Here is a 23,501-nt window from a genome sequence, read left to right as displayed (position 1 = left end):
GGACTATGGAAACTGAGTGTGGTTCACAACACAGCATTTTCATTCTTTTTGCTATTGCTTTCTTGCATTTTATTTTCTCTCCCATTTTTTTCCAGTTTGATTTGATTTTTCTTGTTGCAGCAAGATAATTGTACAAATATATATGCATATATTGGCTTTAACATAAATTGTTATATATATATTATCCAACATATATATATATATATATACACACATACATATATACATATACATGCACACATATATATATACATATACATACACACACATATATATACACACATATATATATACATATACACATACACATACATATATATATATACACATATATATATATACACATATATATACATATATATATGTGTATATATATATATATATATATATTGGAGTACTTGCCATCTAGGGGAGGGGGTGGGGAAAGGGGGGAAATTGGAACACAAGGTTTTGCAAGGATTAATGTTGAAAAATTATCCATGCATATGTTTTGAAAAATAAAAGGCTTTAATAAAAAACAAAAATAAATTATTTTCTCTTGCCCCACCTTCCCACCATATTGAGAGGGAGAAAAAAGAAAAATAAAATCTTGTCAACAAATATGCATAGTCAAGCAAAACAAACACCCACATTGTCTGTTTTTTAAAATGGCATGTTCTTTTATTCATTTTGGATCTGTCAGCTATTTGTTCAGAGTTGGATAACATATTTTATCATTAGTCCCCTGAAATTATGTTTGGTCATTGCACTTCTACTTATTTGAAAAGATCTTTGCACTTTTCAGAAAGTAAATGTGAAAAAACCTAGGCTCCCTGGAAAAAGAATCACAAGGATAAAAGCATTTCAAAGAGAATCATATTGAATGATTTTCAGTCATCCATGAACTTTGTGTGTTATTGATTCTCTCTATGTTTTTGTTGAATAAAGTCACCTCCCAAGTGATGATAGAGTAGCTTCTTCTCTTTATAGGCTTACCTGCTTAATGCCTAAATCAACTTGGGTAGTTTTTTATAAAATGTTTCTTTCATTTTTGATTGAATTTCTGCAACTCTTTTTAGATTTAATTCAGCTCCTGGTAGTGTTTTGAAGAGCTTCATTCCATTTTTAAAAACATTTTTAATAATGGAGAGAACACTTCCAGATATATCCTTGAGTATTTTTCATTTTCAGGAGGATGCTCAAGTCATTGTTCATACTGTCATAATCAATTCCCATTGTTAAGTATTCCATACCCATTGTCAGAGAGAGACATTGCCACTTCATATTGACCTTTCCTCGTCTTTTCAAATCTTGACCCTTCTCATCATAGTTTGAAGAGATGACACTGACAGTAGAAAGTATACTTAGTCTGGATAGGGAAAACATTGTTCTGTGTCACATTTGGACTTCAGGATTGTGGTGGTGTTTTTCAAATGACAAAAATTAGCTCCTGTATTTGCAGTTTAATGTTTCTTGATGAAAACAATAAGAACATAGACTTACAGCTATGAAGGATAAATGAAAGGCTTCAAATCTATGCCATTTGAGAAATGGTTGAAGTGTTTAATCTGGAAGAGAAGATTCAAGAACTAAAAAGTTGTTTAGGCATTTGAAGAGCTTTCAAATAGAGAGATCAGACTTGCTCAGTTTGGACTCAAGATATAGAACAAGAAGTTCTTTTTTAATAGTTTTTAAAAATTTTTCAAAATACATGCAAAGATAGTTTTCAACATTCACAAAACTTGTGTTCCAAATTTTTCTTCCTCCCTCTCCTCTCCCCCTCTAATTCAATATAGGTTAAATATGTGCAACTCTTCTAAACATATTTCCACATTTATCATGCTGCACACGAAAAATCAGATCAAAAAGGAAAAAAGAGGAAAATATTGTGTTGTGGTCCATATCCATAGTCTTCTTTCTGGATGCAGACAACTCTCTCCATCACAAGTCTATTGGAATTGGCCTGAATCACCTCATTGTTGAAAAGAGCCAAGTCCATCACTGTTGATTGTCACATTAATCTTCTTGCTGTGTACAGTGTTCTCTTGGTTCTACTCACTTCACTTACCATTAGTTCATGTAATTCTCCCTAGACCTTTCTGAAATCATCCTGCTGATTATGGATATATAATATTCCATAACATTCATATACCATAACTTATTCAGTATCCACTCAGTTTCCAGTTCTTTGCCACTATAAGAAGAGCTGCTACAAACATTTTTGCACATGTGGTCCCTTTCCTTTTTTTTTTTTTTTAATCTCTCTGGGCTACAAACACAGTAAAGACACTGCTGGATCAAAGGGTATGTGTGGTTTGATAGCCCTTTGAGCATAGTTCCAAATTGCTCTCCAGAAAGATCGGATAAACTTACAACTCCACCAACAATGTATTAGTGTCCCAGTTTTCCCACATCTTCTCCAACATTTCCTATTACCTTTTCCTGTTATCTTGGCCAATCTGAGAAGTGTGTAGTGGTACCTCAAAGTTTAATTTGCATTTCTTTGATCAATAGTGCACTTTTTCATATGACTAGAAATGGCTTTAATTTCTTCATCTGAAAATTATTTGTTCATATCCTTTGACTATCAATTGGAGAATGGCTTGTATAGTACAAAAAGTTCTAAAAAGAAAGATTTAGTTTTGGCAAAAGAAATTTTTGGAACAAAATTATTCCAAATTGGTCTGGGTTGCCTGAAACAGACTTACTAAATGTTTGTCTGTCTGTTCCTGCCTCTTTGAGGCAATGAGATCCCCTTCACTGGAAGTCTTCAAATAAAGACTGACTAAAACAGGTGGGAAATGGTGTAAAGAGGATTCTTATTTAGATATAAGTGTCATCCGTCTCTGAGATTGTATGTGTATATGTCTGAGTGTATGAGAAAGGGAGAGAGAGAGAGAGAGAGAGAGAGAGAGAGAGAGAGAGAGAGAGAGAGAGAGAGAGAGAGAGAGAGAAAAGGAGGGAGGGAGGGAAGGGGAGAGGGGGGGAGGAATAGGAGAGAGAGAGTAATTAAATGACTCATCAATCAATCGTTTAAAATTCAATCAACAAACATTAAGTTCCTTCTATATGTAAGCCATTGGGTTGGTGACTAGGAATATCAGATTAAAATGAAATATACTTTGCTCAAGAATTGGGAAAATGAGTAGATGCCCAATTGATGGACCATCCTTTATTTTTTAAGAGAAGCAGTAATATCACAAATGATGACTTGTGAGTGAATGGGATTTATGTGAGACAGAGTTGCAAAAGTTGTCAACCTCATTCCCTATTCCTGAGTCATTGAAGGCTAAAAGTCAAGATGACTGGCTCAAGATATAGCATATGAATTTGACACCTTTCATATTTGGTCAAACTCTTAAGTGCTCCATAGTGCCTGCTTCAGCCACCTTCATGGATATTGGAAGGACTCATTCTATCAGGAAAAATCTTCACGTGCTTGGGGTAGACATCCCTCTAAATAATAGGTTTGAGGCCTGTCAATTTATCCTTAATGTGATAGAACACTATTGTACTGTAAGAGATGATGAAGAAAATGGTTTCAGAGAAAATTTGTATGAACTGATGCAAAGTGCAATGAGCAAAATCAGGAGAACAATATTTATAATAACAACAATTATTGTTTAAAAAAAAGAGCAACAGCTTTGAAAGATTTAGGAAATCTGTTCAGTACAATATCCAACCACACTTCTAGAGGGCTTGTGATGAAACATATTGTCTACCTTTAAACAAAGGTAATAGACCTAGAATATAGATTGAAACATCATTTTCTTGAACATGGCTAATATAAGAATTTATTTTCCTTGACTTTATAAATATTTATAACCAATTTTCTTTATTTTTCTTGATGGATGTGGGAGTAGTAGTAGGAAGGAAAGAATTTGGACCTGAAAATGAAATGAAATGAAATTTTAAATAAATTCAACATGGGAAACCCTTGAGGCTTGTCAAAGGTCAACTAAAGGTAAACTTTGATCTTTCCTACCAAAGGTAGTAGTGACCTGAATGACCCAGTACATTAAAAGGGAGTCTAGTAGTCTGTCACTCAAGAGAAATATCATGGTCCTTGCCACCTTTCTTAGTGTACCCTCAGTTTTAGAAGATTTCATTAATGAAATGATTGATTGAACAAAATAATCTAAAGGCTTTAAGATTTGTTGGGGTAGGAAAGGAATGCTAACAAATTCAATATCTTCTGGTCACTGACATCACTGCTGCTCTCTCTATGTAAACTTATAGAAATGTTTCACAAGCTTTCAGTGACATTTGAGGGGTATAGCAGAAAGAGGCCTAGAAGTAATATAAATTATCTTAAAACAAGAACTATTCAATTTTATTTTTGTGTCTTTAGTGTCTGGTATTGTGTTTAGCAAATTGTTGTTATTCAGTCATTTCCAGTCATGTCTAACTCTTTGTGATCCCAGGTTTTTTTTTTTTTTTTTTTTAAATCATAGATACTGGAGCATTTCTTTCTCTAATTTTTTTTTCTCCAGCTCATTTTATAGTTGAGGAATTTGAGGGAAACAGGGTTAAGTAAGATCCTAGGATCACAGTGTCTAAGACTGAATTTGAATTCAGGTATGCCTAACTTCAGGCTTGGCATTCTTTCTACTGTGCTGCCTATCTGACTATCTTGCTCATAGTAGGTGTTTAATATATATCTATCAAATTAAATCTCATTTTTGTGGAGTTTTGGTCCTTTGCTCCACATTGTTACATCCTTCTAAAATTTCAGTCTTACCTCTTTCAGTTACCTGCCCCTTTCATTATTTTCTCCTCATTATTATTTTATTCCCTTCTTCTGCAGGAATAGAGCATGAAAGATAGTAAATATGAGCAGGAGCAGAGATTTACTTGCCTTCTTGGAAGAAGTAGCTGTGCTGTATAGCTATGGTTGTCTTATGTCCTCTAAAAGATTATTTTTTTCTTTTTAAAAAATTTTAATTATTTAATATTTCCCCAGTTATAGTTTTTTTTTTAAATAATAGCATTTTATTTTTAAAATACATGCAAAGATAATTTTCTTTTTTTAAACTTTATTAAAGCTTTTTATTTACAAAACATATGCATGGGTAGTTTTTCAACATTGAACCTTGCAAACAAAGCCTTTTGTTCCAAATTATCCTCTCCTTGCCCCTATCCCTTCTCCTAGATGGCAGATAGTTCAATACATGTTAAATATGTTAAAGCATGTGTTAAATCCAATATATGTATACATATTTATATAGTTATCTTGCACAAGAAAAATAGGATCAAGAAGGGAAAAAACTTGAGAAAGAAAACAAGCAAATATAGTTTTCAACATTCACTCTTGCAAAACCTTACGTTCCAAATTTTTCTCCCTCCCTTCCCTCTGTCCCCTTCCTCCAGACAGCAAGTAATACAATATATGCTAAATATGTGCAATTCTTCCACACATAGTTTCAATTTATCATGCTGCACAGAAAAATCATATCAAAAAGAGAAAAAAAGTAAGCAAACAACAAAAAAGGTAAAAATACTATGTGATTCACAATCAATCCCCACAGTCTTTTCTCCAGGTGTAGCCTCCATCACAAGTCTATCCAAACTGGCCTGAATCATCTCAATATTGAAAAGAGCCACATCCAGCAGAGTTGATCATCATATAATCTTGTTGCTGTGTATAATGTTCTCTTGATTCTATTCACTTCACTTAGCATCTGTTCATATAAGTTTCTCCAGGCCTTTCTGAAATCATGCTGCTGATCATTAAAAGAAAGATTCTTGAAAGTGATAATCACTAATATCAGCTTTTTGTGATAAATATGACAAAGGAAAAGTTATAAATGGGGACCCAGTGCTCTGGAGCTTGTTTATGCACATTGGGAGAAGTCTATCTCAGTAGTCTATCTCATTTTAAGACAAAATCAAGGGCAAAAAGGTTATAATTATCAAGAACTATCTGCTAGGCTTAAGGGTAAGTTTGGAATAAAGTTCCTGTCCACGTTCCAACACAGAACATGCCTATGTCCTTTTTGTGGTTTACCCCTAGCAAGCACATCAGAAAGAGATTACTGATGATAATCAGCAGTAAAATGATTAACACCCTTGGCATTTAAATTGTGATAATTACACTGTGACATTAACCTGAGCTGGGATAAATGCTTCATTAGTCTCCATCTGAGAGACTTTCTTACTGCTAGAATAACTACTTTAAAAGCTGAAATTCTAATAGGAAAGATCACTGCTAACTTCAAGATGCCTCTAGGAAGACTGGCTGCTGTTTTTGAATATAGTTTTTTCTTGACATTCTGATTTTAGATCTCTGTCTACAAAATACAAGTCAGTAATGACTTTATTCTCAGGGACTTTGTTCTATTAAAGAGACATATTTATAAAGCATACAAAGCAAATTCAAGGTGATTCTGCTGGGGAAGATGCTAGCTACTGATGGTCCTAAATTTACTTCTCTGAATATTAAAAACATTGCTTCTAGTTCTTTTTCTTTAGTAAGAGTACAAGAACAGCCCTTTAAATACTTGACAAAGCATTATCTGTCTTAACACTTCTTTCTATTATATGTCCCTAAATCCATTGGATGGTAGATTTAGAAGAGAGAGAAAATATTTTCATTTTACAGATGAGGAGGCTAAGACCCATAGGTTAAGTGACTTGCTCAGAATCATACAATAAGTATCTGAAACAAGATTTGAAAATAGGTCTTCTTGACTCAAAGTCCAACTCCATATCTACTACTGAATGTTTCTTAATCTGTCTTTGTATGATATGATTTCATTTTTAAAAAACAAATATTATTTTATTTTTCCAATTACATGTAAACTCAATTTTAAACATTCTTTTAAGAAACATTTTTGAATTGTAATTTTTTCTCCTCTAAACAGTAAGCAATTTTATATAAGCTATATATGCACAATCATGAAAAACATATCTCCGTATTTATCATGTTGTGAAAAAAGAAACAGATCAAAAATGTGATAATAGTATGCTTCAATCTTCATTTAGACTAAATTTGTTCTTTTCTTTGGATGAGAATAGCATTTTCCATCATGAGTCTTTGGAATTATCTTGGATCATTATATTGCTGAGAAGAGCCAAGTTATTTATATTTGATCATTGCATAATGTTGTTGTTGTTACTCTGTATAATGTTTTCCTGGTTCTGCTCAATTCACTTTGCATCAGTTCCTGGGAGTCTTTCTAGGCTTTTCTGGCATCTGCCTGCTCATCATTTCATATATTACAACAGTATTCCATTATAATCATAACACAACTTATTCATTCATTACAAAATTGATGGGCATCCCCTTGCCCAGTTCTTTGCCACCACAAAAAGAATTGCTATAAATACTTTGTATATATGGTTCCTTTCTCTTTTTTTGTGATCTCTTTGGGATACAGACCTATTTGTGGTATTGCTGGATCAAAGTGAATGCACAGTTTGATGGCCTTTTGGTCATAGCCATATGACATGATTTCACAGCTCTTAACCATTCTGATTTTCTTCCTCTTGTTTCTCTCCAGCTTATCACTGTTCTTTCTAAAATATGGCATCCAGAACGAAATATATTTTAAATTTGATCTGACCAATGTAGTGTTGAGTGAATTTGTATTATTCCTAATCTGGATGATATACCACTCAGTAATTAATGAATCAATTATTGTTGGGGAGAAGGGTTGTCTTATTACAGTGTTAATTTGAATTGAGCTTCTAGTTTATTAAATTTTATTTCTTTTTTCAGATGCCACTTTCCTCCATCTTATAATTGTGATGTGGATTTAAAAAAAATAACACCACAAATGTATCCCTATTAAATTTCATCTTAATTTATTTAGCCAGATTTTAAATTGCTGAGATCTTTTAAAATCCTTACCATACTATCCCATGTGTCAGTTATTTCTCCTAGCTTTGTGTCATCTGCAAAGTCTATTAGCAAGTCATCTGTACCTTTTTCTAAGTCAGGTAAAAAATGTTAAACAGGATAGGGCTAATCAAATAGCCATGGGACACAATTAGACTCTTCCTTCCATGCTGACATTAAACCATTAAACATTACTCTTTGGATCCAGGCATTTAATTAGGTTCAAAATCACCTAACTGTTATATTGATTAGACCTGTTGTATATGAGAATAACTAAATTCAAGGAAACTGTAGTTATATAATTCCTCCACTCTAGACTATTAACCTTATAAAAAGGAAATTTAGCTAGTCTAGCATTGCCTATTATGAAACCATACTTAATTTTTGTTATAACAACTAGTTTTCTTGACATTTGCTAACCATTTCTTTAAAATTATTTTCAGAATTTTTCCAGGACTTAAAGTCAGACTCACTAGATTTCTCTCCTCACTTTGTTTTTTGACTGGATGCCATTTAAAAATATTTTTATTTTTCACAGTTACATTTAAAACAATATTTTTACATTTGTTTTTAAAACTTTGAATTCTAGATTCTTTTCCTTATCCCCCACCCCCAGCTCCTATTAAGCAAGCACATGTGAAGTTATGTAAAACATTTCCATAAAAGTAATGTGAAAGAAAACAGATCTTCCTACCTAAAAGAAACCTTTAAGAAAAATAATTTCCTTTTTTTAATCTTGTAGTATTGGTCTTCTTCAAAATTGAAGGATGAAAAACAACAATCTCTCTTATTTTTCATTTCCCAAAGATCACTGATTGGAACTCATTAATCATTACTGCTAATTCTTTTCATATTTGTGAATCTAGTTTATCTGTGTGCTCATTGGAGTTTGTCAAAGGCAGGCACTTTTCTTTCTTTCCTTTTAAACTTCTATTCTATCTGATATTTTCCAATAGCATTTTATTTTCCTAAATACATGAAAAGATAATTTTCAACAGTTGCCTTTATAAAACCTTGTGTTCCATTTTTTCCTCCTCTCCTTTCTCTCTCCTCTCTCCAAGACAGCAAAGAACCTGATATAGGTTAACATGTGTCATTCTTCTAAACATATTTCCATATTCATCATCCTGTGCAAGAAAATCAGTTCAAGAGCAAACAATAGCAAAAAAGTAAAAATACTATGATTTGATCCACATTTAGTCTCCTGTTCTCTCTCTGGATGTAGATGGTATTTTCTATACCAAGTTTATTGCAATTGCCTTGAATCACCTCATTATTGAAAAGTCAAGTTCATTACAGATGATTATCACATAATCTTGTTGTTGTGTACAATGTTATCTTGGTTTTGCTCACTTCACTTAATATCAGTTTATGTAAGTCTTTCCCGGATTTTCTGAAATCAGTCTACTCATCATTTCTTATAGAACAATAATATTCCATCATATTCATTTACCATAGCTTATTCAGCCATTACCCAACCGATGGGCATCCACTCAATTTCTAGTTCCTTGCCACCACAAAAAGAACTGCTACAACATTTTTTCATTTGTGAGTCCTTTTCCTTCTTTTATGATCTATATGGGATATAGACCTAATAGAAACTATTGGATCAAAGGGTATGCACAGTTTGGTAGCCCTTTGGGCTTAGTTCCAGTTCCAAATTGCTCTCTAGAATGGTTAGATGATTTCACAGCTCCAGCAACACTTTGTTATTTTCTAATCATACAAGTAGCAAACATCAGAAGCAGGATTCAGACTCAGGTCTCTTCTGACTCCTAAGTCTAGCATTTATCTTTTTAAAATTAAAGTTTTAATTTTTCAAAAATGCATATTCAAACAAAACAATTCCCTCATTGGTTGTTTGGGGAAAAATACATCTCATTTATAACACCCTGATTCAAGTATAGAAGTATTCTCACATAGCAAAGGTTATTATTTTAAATGACTTGGGAATAATCAATAGATCCCAACTCTTATCTGTCTTTTTAGTCAAGTTGTTTAAGAGCATATACATGCATATAATTTTTATGTTGTTAATTAAAAGTATTTTTAATAATAGCAGGACAGCATTAGTTGTTTTTAAAAAAAAAGGATAAAAATTTTTATCCTCTTTTGTTGTCTTACCATTGTCTGCAAAAACTCTGATTTATCAAGAAAATTAGTATATATTAAAAACTCTTTTCATTTAAAAAGGGCTTATATTGTAGATTATAAGTTTTTGGATTTTGAAAAAGCAAATTTATCTTCTTTGGAGCAATTTTAAGCATTAAAAATTGCAAGCATTTGGCAATTGGGATGAACCACCCAAGCAGGAAGTAGATGAACCCAATAGACAGAGGAACAATTATCATTTTCATGGCACTGTTTCAGGTCCCTGGCTTTTGTACTTTTCCCAAAGCATTGGCAGGAATGGTAGGAAACTTTATCTTGATGACTAGAAACATTGCCTTTTCAAAATAAAATAAATGTGATAAGGGAAAATAAACAATAAAATAACAAAACAAAAATAAATTAAAAATAGTGAAAACAATAAATGAATTAAAAATAAAATAAGATTTTTCCCCTCTAAATTCCTGAATACTACCAAAAGTCTTAATAGGGTGCTAAATCTATTTTATGACATAGGGAATTCTGTGTGTTTCATATTTTTTTGAAATATAAATTGTAAGTGAATTTGCTTATTAAGCAAATTTGTTAATTAGCCCTGTTAGCCCTAGGGGATTAGCTGAGAGTAACTGATTCTTTGGAGAATTACTAGGTGTGAAAAAAGCCCCCACAGTTTCCTAGAGAAACAGATGACTATCTAGAGATACAAAGATTTGTCATTTGTCAAGATATATATGAATTATCATAGCTCTTGATGTTTAGTGATGTGTAGTGAGAGAACAGAGAGACTAATGACTAAGCATGAAGGGATGCCCACAACTTTGGAAGGGGGAGGAAAAAAGAATAAGAAAATAGATGGAGAACTAAGATACATGCAATGTCATGGGAGCAAAATGAGCACATTTCCCAAAGGAGGGGGCTAATCAAGATTCTTAAATGCAGTAGAAATTAAGGAGATGAGGAATGAGGAAAGGTTACTGGATTTAGAGAAGTGGTCAGTGTGATCTTGAAAGACATAGTTTCATTAGAACATGGGGGACAAAAGTCAGTTGGCAAGGGCTTAAGGAAGGAATGAATATTGAGGAAATGGTTTGTTTTAGTATGGATTTTCTTTGTATTAGAATATTCTTTATATATTTATCTATGTCAGTATTTATCTTAGATTATTGCATAAATTCCTAGAAGGCAATCTATAAGTTCTTTTTTTGTATTTCTACTCAAATAGTGTCACCTTACTAGCCATTAAATAATACTTTTTAACAAGATGGTGATACTGGTGCAATGAAATGTAGCTGTGTGTTTCAAGTCTTAAAGTAATTTCCTTGTATTGGGCCAGTTGCATACATCTGTTTTGTTTTCTTTTCCTTTTCCATGTATAGGTTTCAGGTGGTTGATCTAAAGGAAAAGGGTGTAAGAATCTAGACTTCATGACTTGAATATTCTTCTGAATTACATGGTAGCTATCATTTTTTTTTCCTAAGAAAAAAGCCAGTATGATCAGGATTATTATATTAATTCTTCTTCTTCTTCTTCTTCTTCTTCTTCTTCTTCTTCTTCTTCTTCTTCTTCTTCTTCTTCTTCTTCTTCTTCTTCTTCTTCTTCTTCTTCTTCTTCTTCTTCTTCTTCTTCTTCTTCTTCTTCTTCTTCTTTCTTCTTCTTTCTTCTTCTTTTTTGCTTGTTTTCTGTCTTTACATTGAAGTTATTCTCCATCAGGATGAAGCCTCCTTTCTGGGAGGACAATCTTTTAGCAAAACTAAAGATCATCAAACGGAAACATAATGTGTTACTTTTTGTAGTTCTTTATTTCTCTCACAATAGGGAAGACATGTTTTATTGTCTCTTTTCTAAGACTTTAGACTTTATTTTCATGAATTTAACAAATAGCAACCAACATTTCAATATAAAATGAAAAACAGAAGAGATTATATATAAAAATGTGAGTTTATAGTATAGTTTTTGAATGGTATGTTAAATTTAACATGATAAGAACAAAATTATTATGACCCCTTCTGAACTTCCTTATGTTCTTCTTAGTATAGTTGTTAATGTTTCTTTGATTTCTTTTCTGGATATTTCTTTTTTGCCCCCTTATCACTTTATTTAGTTTTTCCCATTATCAATGTTCACCTTCTTTTTATTGGGTTTTTCTTTGCATTGTTGTAGTCATTGTGTATATTATTCTCATTTTGCTTATTTTGGACTGTATAAGTCCATATAAATCTTCTCAAATTCCTCTGAATTTCTCATATTGTCAAGTAGATAGAACACTATATTATTATGCCCGCTTTACAGATAAGAAAACTGAACTTAGTGAATTATATTAAGTGAATATTATGAGGAATTTATATTTAGGTCTTCCTGAGACTAATTCTAAGTCCAATGCCCTTTCCAGGGCACCAAATATAGATGGAAAGACGCTAACTTCAATGACTTTTTCTAACTTTGGTAAAAACAACTCTGAAGATTCTTTTTCTCTCCCATAACTCTCAACACTCTTGCTCAGTATAATTAGAAAGACTGCTTTATTTTCATTAGAAAACAACATCTGTGAACAGTGCTGTGCTCCAGAGAGATTATAATCCATGAATAAAACTATAAGTTATATACAGAAAGAGAAAGTAATAGTAAAAACATTTTTTTAGTCATTAAACAAGATTAAAAGAATGGTTGAAACTGTTTTTTCAGGTTTCTTCCTTTTTACTCTCTACTACTCTTCCCCTCCCCTGCCCAGTTATAAAAATTGATTGGCTAATTTAGAGAGACTTATGAATATTCATTCATTCAACAAATATTTGTTAAGCATTGCCCAGGATCACTTAAATTTGTTCTGCAAGAAGATATTTATGGCCTATAATATTAAGATAATTTGATTATCAGTGAGTTGTGGTCTTCAAATGAATTGAATCCAGTAGATAGCAAGAACGAGTAGGCAGCTTTTCCTTCACAAGAAAAATCAAGTAAACATTTATCAAATGGAAAGTATTTTTAAATTTTATTTTTTCTTTTTATTAGCATTTTACCGGTGCTCTTTTTTTTTTTTTTTTTTAAGAAAGTCCCCTTTGTTTTCTAATGTATTCCTCCCCTTTCCCTTCCCAAAGAAAAAGAAAAAAGAAAGAAAAAAGGAATTTAAAAAACTAGCCGATATATTTTTAAAAATCTGATATCTGTAGTATTCCAAACCAGTAATCCCTCACATGTGCAAAGGAAGTTGAGCGAGAAGTGCCTAGAAATATTTTAGATCAAGCCTACAATTGGGTTTGCCTTGCTAGCTAATTGCTGGCTTCTCAGTGTATGGGAAATGATAATTATAATATAATGACCTCCCTGTTTGTATTTATTTATATTGGAAAGTATAACACAAGAAAAAAGCTAAATGACCCTTTTTAAAACAGTACACCTGTAGAATTAACTTGCTTTGAAGTTCTTTGTTTTCTTTCATTACTGGAATTGTTCAAGATAATAGATCATTCACTATGGGAATATTGTGAAAGAGTTAGCCATTGAGAAGCAAGCTATTAGAGATGGAGTGAGAGGAATATCTTCCTTTAGTCTAAATAAATTCATATGACCCTCAGATTTAATATTAGAAAGGCCTTAGAAATTATGTAGTTCAACACTCTAATATGCAGATGTGGAAAGTGAGGCTCAAAGAAATTATAGGTAAATTTCTCAAAGAGTTAAGTTTAGAGATTGGAACCAAGGCTAGCTATTTGAACCAAATGGCTTGATTTCCAAATCCATACTGTTTCCAGAAGCATAAAGATCAAAATCTTGATCTACTTGGGACCAAGCAGTTTATCTAGCAGCGTTAGATATCTAGGTAGGTATCTAGAAACATTTTCTAAGTGAATGATTATAAGTTTGGAGGTCACTACTTTGGAAATATTGTCATTTCTCACCCCCTTACTCCCTTACTCATTCTTTTGTTTCCTTTCTTCTTTTTTTTGTTTTCCTTGTTCTATCCAATTCCTCTCCACCCCACACTGAAATATTCCTACTTTCTTTGCCTTCTGATATAATTCTATAATCATACAGCAGATAGCAGACCAAACATCTATTAAATTATAAAAAATATTTTTATCATTATGATCTCTTAAGTACATCATACTAATGTAATACCAAAAAATTAATACAAGTGTATTCCCGCCATCAGAAAATCCCATTTGAGACTCTCTTTTTTGTTTGCACATTGTCATTTGGTGATCTCCTTAGCTATTAGAGATTCAATTATCCTTTCTATGCAGATTTCTCCTGGATTTATAGTTTTGGGGCTTGTCTCTTTATGGAGCTTTTTGAATGTTCACAGGCATTTCAAACTCAATATGTTCAGAATATGACTCATTCTCTCTTTACCCCCAACTCTTTTCCTAACCTCCCCATTATTATCACTTGATAATAATCAAGTGATTATTATCACTTTCATCAAAGTGGAAGGATACTACTATCCTTCCAATAGCCCAAATTCACAACCTTAGCATCATATTTGATTCCTTGTTCTCATTTACCCAATATTTCCAATTAGTTTCCATATCTTGTTTCTAGCTTCACAGCATCTCATAAACATTCCCTTCTCTTTATTTTCATAGTAATCCCCTAATTTAGGTCTTCATCATCTTCTGTCTGGACTGTTGTTGTTTATTTGTTTCAGTCACATTGAACTCTTTGTGACTCCATTTAGGGTTTGTTTGACAAATATATCAGCGAGAGTGTTTTGCCATTTCTTTCTCCAGCTTATTTTACAGATAAACAAACTGAGGCAAACAGGGTTTAATAACTTGTCTAGGATCACACAATAAGTGTCTAAGGCCAGATTTGAACTCAAGCGATCTTTCCATTGCACTACCTAGCTGATTTTATTTACCAGAGTAAAACGAGAGTGGAATAGGCAAAGAGAATAAAGACAGAGAGAGGAAGTCAGGGGGAGAAAGAGAAGGTGGGAAAAAAAACCCAGAAAGATGAGAACCAGATTTCAGAAACTTAGAAAAAGGAAAAGGACATGGTGTTTTGATGGGTTAGCAAGAATTTCTTAAATGCCTACTACTATATTCCAGACACTATATTAAGGACTGGGGATAGAAAGAAAGGCCAAAACAAAGCCTGTATCTAAAAGGGATTCTAAACCCTGTATTCCAAAAGGGAAAACAATATACAAACAAATATATACACACAAGATATATATAAGCTAAGGTAAGACATTGTAGGAAATGGAGTGGGGAGAATGGGGAAAGGCCTTTTACAGAAAGTGAGATTTGAATGGAGTATTGAAGGAAGCCAAGAGATAAAGAAGTGCACTCCAGCCAAAGAGGACAGCCCATGAAAAGTCATGGAATAAGATGAAGTAGAACCGAATATTGTTTTTTTTTTTTTTTGTGCTCAAAGAGTACCTAAATAGCATTATCATGTTGGGGGCTAGATATGATGCATCTGACTGTGATTGATCCCACCAGGTCAGAAGGTTCTGCCACAGGTCTGACATAAATAGTCCATGTGAACATTAGAGTGGAGATGTCTCTACATGGAGTAGAAATAGCAAGAAAGCCAATATGATTGGATCATAAAATAAGTGTCAGGGAATAATGTATAAGAAGACTAGAAAGGTGGGAAGAAACCAAGTTGTGTTGGGCTTTAAAATTCAAATAGAATTTTATATTTGACTTGCAGATATTAGGGAACCACTGGAGTTTATTAAATGAAGGGCTGTGTGTGTGTGTGTGTGTGTGTGTGTGTGTGTGTGTGTGTGTGTGCTTGTGTGAGGGATATGGTTGTCAGACTGTTGCTTTTAGGGAACCATTTTGGTGGTTGAATGGATTGGAATAGGGAGAGATTTGAGGAAGAGAGAACAACCAGAAAGCTATTGGAACAGTTCAGATGTAAGATGATGAGATCCTACATCAAGATGGCAACTTTATGAAAGAAGGAGAGGTAATATATAGGAGAGATGATGTGATGATACAAACAAGAAAACTAGGAAAGAGACTTCAGATTTTATTTGTGGAATGAATACAAGTGTGGAGTTATGGATTACTCTGAAGGTACAGTCTTGAGTGACTGAGAAGATGGCAGCAATCTTTTTTTTTTTTTTCCATTTTTTACTTTTATTAATGCTCTAGTATATGTATTTCCCTGTTTATTCATTCATGGCACCTCATAATTGTTCTATTTCAACAGGTCTTTATCCCTTCAGACAAAATTAACTTTTTATTTATTTAAAAAAATGCACCAATATCCACATAGTCTCAGGAAATAGGGTCTGAGAAGCTGCAATCCTGCTGTAGAATATTAAGGAAAGTTTTTCTAGAAGATAAAATTTTTCAAAAAGTCAAGTTCTGTTTGTAAAATACATTATCTTATATCATATGTATACATACTACAAACAGATCATATTAGGATGTGTTGCTTTATCATGCTGTCATATATACTAGTTCTGAAAAAGAGACACAAAAATGCAAGAAAAATAATTTGGATAACACTTTCCATCCCAAGTATATTGAATCATCACATTGTTGAAAAGAGCAAAATCTGTCACAGTTGATCATTGAACAATCTTGTTATTACTATGTACAATGTTCTCTTGGTCCTGCTCACTTCACTTAATATCAATTCATGTCTTTCCAGCCTTTTCTGAAATCACCCTGTTCATCATTTCTTATAGAGCAATAATATTCTCTTACATTCATATACTATAGCTTGTTCTGCCATTCCCCAACTAATGGACACCCACTCAATTTCCAATTCTTTGGATGGCAGCAATCTTGACAGGAAGAGGTACAGTATAACACTTTGTAGTCTCTCCTATCTTTACTTTCCTGAATTTTAACATTTTATTGATGAGTCTTTAGAGAATACTTTATATTTTATAAATTTTTATGAATTACTGTCAATTTGTCTAGTTTCTAAAATTCCATTGCTTGTTCTAACATAACATCTTTGTACAAATTGCTATATTTGAGGGAGTTCTCAGAATCAGGTGTTCTCTTGGCATTTTTTCCCACCAAAATGTTTTCATTCTTTTTTTTTTTTCATTTGTTTTTCACTGAAAAACAACAATAATAGTAATAGCTAGCATTTTAAAATACTTTAAAATTTTTGAAGCATTTTAAAATTTTCTATTTTTTTACATCCTTACAACAACCCTAGAAAGTAGGTACTATTATTATTCCTATTTTATATATGAAAAATCTGAAGGTAAAGGAAATGATATGAATTGTTCAGGATCATACAGCTAGTAAAAGTAGGAAGCAGGATTTGAACTTACATTTTCCTATCTCCAGGCCACTCATTCTATCCATTGCACAACTTAACTGTCTTTTTATTACCATATGTAGAGCACAAGCTAGTAGGACCTGTGAGAAACAAAATGTTTATATTAGAAATAGTTCCTACTCTCATGAAACCATCATGACACGTATCCTTTATAGCTCTAACACATAAGCAGACTTGTCAAAATAATGGTATCATATGAGTCCATTGTAGTGTTGTCAAATAAAATACTAGGTGAATTTTGAGGATTTTTTTTTTTTTTTGGCCAATGGAGAACTGAAAAGGAAGTGACATTTCAATTAGGTTTTAAAAGTATGGAGAGAAATTTGACAAAGAAGAGCAGAGAAGGAAGTCATTTGAAACATTGTGAAGTATAAACATCAGAAGATTCTTTTCAGCAGAAAGAGTCTAGTTTGTCAGAAGCATGGAATGTGTGGAGAAAAATTATATAAAAAGACTGAAATTTTTCATGAAAAAACTTTCCAATTTCATATAATTGAAATGATCTTTTACTCCATCCTACACACTGCTGCCAAAGTAATTTTCCTTAAGTGCCAATTTAACTATGTGACTCCTCTACTCAACCAATTCCAATGGATTCCTATGTTTAGTTTTAAAACCCACAGAACCTGGCTCAAATCCATCTTTCTAAGTCCACTGGATTTTTTTCTTCTGCTACACTATGGGATACCTAACTAATCTTTCTGTTCTTGATGTAGAACATTCTATTTCCTATTTCTGTGTCTTTACACTGGTGTTCCCTCATGCTTACTTAGTATGTCTTACTTTTGCCTCACAGAATCCTTCTAAGTTTCAGCCTAAGTATTATCTGCATGAAGCCATTCTTGATTCCCCAGGTGCTAGTGTCCTCCTTCTCTGATAACCTAATATTTAGCTTTTTTATACATACACATATATTTATTTGTATTTATTCCATTTATGTTTACAGTGTATATATTTTTTCATGTATTTGTCTCCCCATTAGAATAGAAGATCATTGTCAGTGGGGAGCATTTCATTCTTTCTACTTCTATCTCTAGTACCAAGCACATAGAAGGTATTTTAATAAATACTTATTGATTATTGGCTGTGATTATTCTTTTGGTTAAGAATTCACTTTCTAGCCATTAAGTGTGAACCATTCTTTTTCTAAATATCCTCTAATTTATTTTTTAATGATGTGGTTTTTCATATTATAATCTAGTATTCACTTTGTGTTTGAGGTTTGTTTACTTTCCCTCCCCCCTCTTTTTCTCCCTCTCTGTCCTCTCCTCCCTTCCCCTCTCCCTATCCTTTCCCTTTTCCTCTCCCTTTCCCTTTCCCTCTTCCCCTCCCATTTCCTCTCCCTCTCCCCCTTCCTTCTTCTCCCTCTCCCTCTCCCTCTCCCTCTCCCTCAATAGTCTATGCCCTTAGTTCTAATTTCTGTCAAACTATCTTCCGATTTTCCAAGCAATTTTTGTCAAAATGGACTCCCTTACGCATTAATGTGTGTTGTTGGGCTACTTTTACTTTGCTTATTGCTTATTCTTACAATATATGTAATAATGTCTTTTCCACTGATCTTTTAGTTTTGTTTTGAATAAGTATCAAATATTTTGGGTCTGCTATTGTATTTTTTTTGCACTATATCCTTTTCAAGTCCAGCCCTTTGGGCATTGCTAAATTAATTTTGATTTTGTTTACTTTGTTTATACAAAGTGCTCTTTTTGTTACTTGACTTATGCAACTCTAAATTTGTAAACTAATATGAGTAATATGTTCTCTCTAACATAGCATAGTCTTATCATTCATAAAAATATTTCTCCCATTATTTGTCTCTATTTCTGTAAAGAATATTTTTTATTTATATTTGTAGAATCCTTTCATGTATTTTAGTTGATTATCTCAACATTTGATAATTACTTTGGATGATTTCTTTTACTATTGTTTCTTCCTGATTCTTGTAGTAATCTTATAATAACAATAGGTAGGTTGATGATTATTTTGGATTTATTTTGTATTCTGAGATGATTCTGTTGCAATTACTTTAGCTTCTTTGCTGATTATCTGGGGTTGCCATAGTATTTATCATGTCATCTACAAAGATGAATAATTTTATTCTTTCCTTGTTATTGTTTATACTTTTAGTTTTGTTCTCTTGACTAGCATTTCTAGTAATATATCAAATAATGGTGAGCAGGGGAGACAGCATTATTTTATTCTTTTTTGTGATAGCAAAGCATCTATTATTTCTTCATTGCAAATAATATTAGCTCTTTGTTTTTAATATATGCTTTTGATCCTCTTAAGAAAGGGCCTTTCCATATTCATTTAGAAGATGTTTAAGTGGTACACTGTACAGAATACTAGGTTTAGAATCTGGAAGACTCACTTTTCTGAGTTGAAATCTGTCCTCAGACATTTACTAGCTGTGTTATCCTAGACAAGTCACTTAACCCTGTTTTTCTTAGTTTCCTCATCTGTAAAATGACAGGGAGAAGGAAATGGCAAACCTCTTCAGTATCATTGCCAAGAAAATCCAACTTGGGCCACAAAGAGTTGGACATGACTGAAATGAGTGAACAACACACTTATTCTTTTTTAGAGAATTTTTAATATAAATAAATGAAGTCTGTTTTCTAAAATATTTTAAATATTCTAAAATAGGCAAGTGATTTTTGTAATGTTTATTATTTAGATGATTCCTTAAGATAGTTATTTTTCTAGTATTGAGTCATCCTTGTATAACTAGCATGAATACAACTTGGTGGTAGTGAATTATTTTCTGAATGTGTTTCTGTAGGATTCTTCTATTTCTTTTATTTAAAATGTTTATATCTATATTCATTAGTGACATTACTCTGTAGTTCTTTTTCTCTACTTTTATTTCCACAGTTTCTTTATTAATATACATATATATGTCTCATAAAAGGAGTTTGTTAGAGTGTGAGAATAATTTTTATAGCATAAATATTAATTGTACTTTAACACATGAGATGATCCATTTATAAATGTCTTCTGTGATACCCTTTTTTGGGACCAGATGATTTAAATTCCTCTTGGCAATTAAGTGCTTTCTTATTCTATTTCCTTGGTTATCAACTCTTTGCTAAATATTTTTTGCATTATTACTTTCAAGGCAAGCATTCTCCTTGGTATAAAAATAACAAAATAAGAGCTGAAACATTCTGTTTTCTCTTTCTTATTTGTTAAAATCATCCTATCTACCTCAAGTATCATTTATGTCTTTTCTTTGAATTCCCTTTTTACTAATATAGTAAAATGACCAACAAACAATACCTCATATTTATTACTCTGTTTTCTTCAGAAGTCTCATTTCCTTCTGAGCATTAGTATTTCTGATGCTATTCTTTTTTTTTTTTTTTTAATAATATTATCCCTTGTATTTATTTTTCCAAATTATCCCCCCTCTCCCTCAATTCCCTCCCCCCGATGACAGGCAATCCCATACATTTTACATGTGTTACAATAAAACCTAGATACAATATATGTGTGTAAATACCATTTTCTTCTTGCACATTAAGTATTAGATTCCGAAGGTATAAGTAACCTGGGTAGATAGACAGTAGTGCTAACAATTTACATTCACTTCCCAGTGTTCCTTCTCTGGGTGTAGTTATTTCTGTCCATCATTGATCAACTGGAAGTGAGTTGGCTTTTCTTTATGTTGAAGATTTCCACTTCCATCAGAATACATCCTCATACAGCATTGTTAAAGTGTATATTCTGCTCATTTCACTCAGCATCAGTTGATGTAAGTCTCTCCAAGCCTCTCTGTATTTCTCCTGCTGGTCATTTCTTACAGAGTAATAATATTCCATAACTTTCATATACCATAATTTACCCAACCATTCTCCAATTGATGGGCATCTGATGCTATTCTTACAATGCTATGACAAGATTTTGTATTTATCTCCTCTTATCTTTCCTTATTTTTACTTTCTGTTGTTGTTGTTCAGTCATTTTCAGTCATGTCCGATTTTTCATATTCTTATTTGCGTTTTCTTGGCAAAGATATTGGAGTGCTTTGTCATTTCCTTCAGCTTATTTTACAGATGAGGAAACTGAGGCAAACAGGATTAAAGAATTTGCCCAAGGCACATAGTCAGTTAATGTTTGAGGCTGGATTTGAACTCAAAAAGATGAATTTCCTCACTCCAGGCCTGGCATTTTATCCATTTTGTCTATTAAAAATACCTGAATTAACTACAAAGGACATATGAAGGATGATGCTATCTTGTTTTATTCCATAAAGTAAAAATAAAATGAATAAGAAATTTTAAAAATCAAATAAGTAATAAAAAATAAAAGAATGTAAGATCTTTAAGAATAGGGATTTTCACACTATTTTCTCGAACTTGTCTCCTCAGCACCAAGCAGAGGGCCTGGTCATATAGGAAATAGGTATCTGTTGACTTGACTTGACTAAAGAAGGTTGTAGGATATGAGATGTCCTTAGTAGAGAGGAAGGAGTAAAGAGGAAGAAAAAGCAGGTGTTGAAGTGGTCTAGGAGATGTATAAACTCAAAGGGAGTGGAAAAGGAATATTTGGAACATGAACAATCATTTAAGAGGAAGTAGTACTTGAAACTAAAGGAATTCAGTGACATAAATTGAAAAACCATTACACAGAGAGACAGAGTGTGGAGGTATGCTCTGTAAGCAAAATACCATTCTTCCTGTAGAGTCTCAGAGACCTCCTTCCAGGGAAGTCTCATAGTTTCTATGTTTTCTACATAATCAGGTAATCAAAAGACGCATGAACAAAACAAGAGCAAATGAAGAAAATTGGTTGTCTGGATATTTTTTCTACCTTGTTATTTTTCATTAACCAAAGGCTTAGAAGAGGCCTTGCCATTTCTTGACACTACCAGTTTCCTAGGAGAGAATCAGCTTATAACTCACTACATTTAAAAGATCCAACTATCCAAAAAAAAAAAAAAAAAAAAAAAAAAAAAAAAGAGGGAAGGGAGGAGCTTTTTACAAAGCCATTTGTGACTGAGAAGTTCCACCATTTGTGATGCAGAAGAAGTTCCTTAATAGTTGATAGTCACATAGATAGGTCAAGAAAAGTGTCCCATATGTCTGTCATGTGAACTATGTTGCTAATAAGTGTTCCTGAAATACAATGTGTTATTGTTCTTTTTCAGTTCCATTTCACTGAACAAATAAAACAGCAGAGGGATTGGAGTGCCAACGAACTTTCCATCTACATCTGTCTTTTATTTGGTAGCTGAAATTTCAGGGCTAGGAAACTATTGTTATGAGACCTCATTCACTGTGATGATATCTAAACCAATGTTCATTTAACCAAAAGAGAAATCCTTGTCTATCTATCCTTATGGGAAAAAAATCTCCATTGTCCATCTCCACTTCACAAGAGCCTGTGTTTTCCAATTGGCCAATGTGAGTGACAAATTCCTCTTACCTCACACTGTGTAAATATAAAGTACACTGGATGCCCTAATTTTCTATTCACTACTTCCCTGATGCATTTAACCTGTGGTTTATATATGATTGAGCAACAGCAGAAATCTGTTGTAGTTCACTCGTGCTGGAGGTTAAGGAACTACTTCATAGACTTACAGGAATCAGAAGAGATTAAATGCAGTAAGATTCTATTATTTGCCAGAGATTTGATTTTTTTTTTTAATGAGTCAAATTGAGACCATTTATATATGTGGTGATTTATAACTTCTCTCTCATTGTAAAACTTTCTCCACCAAACTACCTTTTCTATTTCTAGCTGATGTCCAGTTTAAAAAAGAAAACCAGAGAGCTAGAATACAATCTGGTTCACAAACTAAAAACATTAAAAATCCTTAGAAAACCTATCTCAATCCATTTGTTCCTTACTATTATGTGTTTCTAAGCATTTGCAAAATGGTTTTATTTTGTGTAAATTAAAAGATTTGAATTTGGTGCACAGTTTAGTACAGATTTCTAGTCTAAATTAGAATAGATATGAAACCCCACTTTTAATAAAGGCTTTATTTACCAAGTCAACACATCAAATATTGATTAAGCTCCTATTATGTACTAGACATATGTATAAAAAACTGGAGATAAAAAAAGCTAAAATAGACCTTGCTTTCAGGAAGCTCAGTTTAATGAGGGATAAAACATAAGTGACTATGTTTAGACAAGATAGATACAGGATAAATTGGAGATAGTTTAAGGAAGGGTACTAAGATTAAGGAGGACTAGAAAAGATTTCTTGCAAAAGATTGGGTTTTAATTGACACTTGAAGGAAGTGAGGATATTACATATAATGTAGTGAATACTTTAATAACTCAGGGAAATTAAGTTAAATGAA

General features: G+C 32.6%; 1 protein-coding gene across 7 annotated transcripts in view; it reads left to right on the top strand.

Moving 5' to 3' along the window:
* Positions 1–23,501, top strand: part of GRHL2 (grainyhead like transcription factor 2) — a 211,429-nt gene that overhangs the window by 28,169 nt on the left and 159,759 nt on the right. Inside the window, exon 1 of one of the 7 annotated variants that reach the window (XM_074267904.1) lies at positions 22,335–22,590. The exons of the other annotated variants lie outside the window; for them this stretch is intronic. Coding sequence (XP_074124005.1) covers positions 22,526–22,590 — 65 coding nt within the window. The 5' untranslated portion in view covers positions 22,335–22,525. Of the gene's footprint in view, positions 1–22,334; positions 22,591–23,501 lie in introns of those variants that run through there. 7 annotated transcript variants of the gene reach the window in all.

Source organism: Sminthopsis crassicaudata, chromosome 1 (assembly GCF_048593235.1).
Source record: "Sminthopsis crassicaudata isolate SCR6 chromosome 1, ASM4859323v1, whole genome shotgun sequence".
Classification (NCBI taxonomy): Eukaryota; Metazoa; Chordata; class Mammalia; order Dasyuromorphia; family Dasyuridae; genus Sminthopsis; species Sminthopsis crassicaudata.
This window is presented reverse-complemented; position numbering and strand designations above follow the sequence as displayed.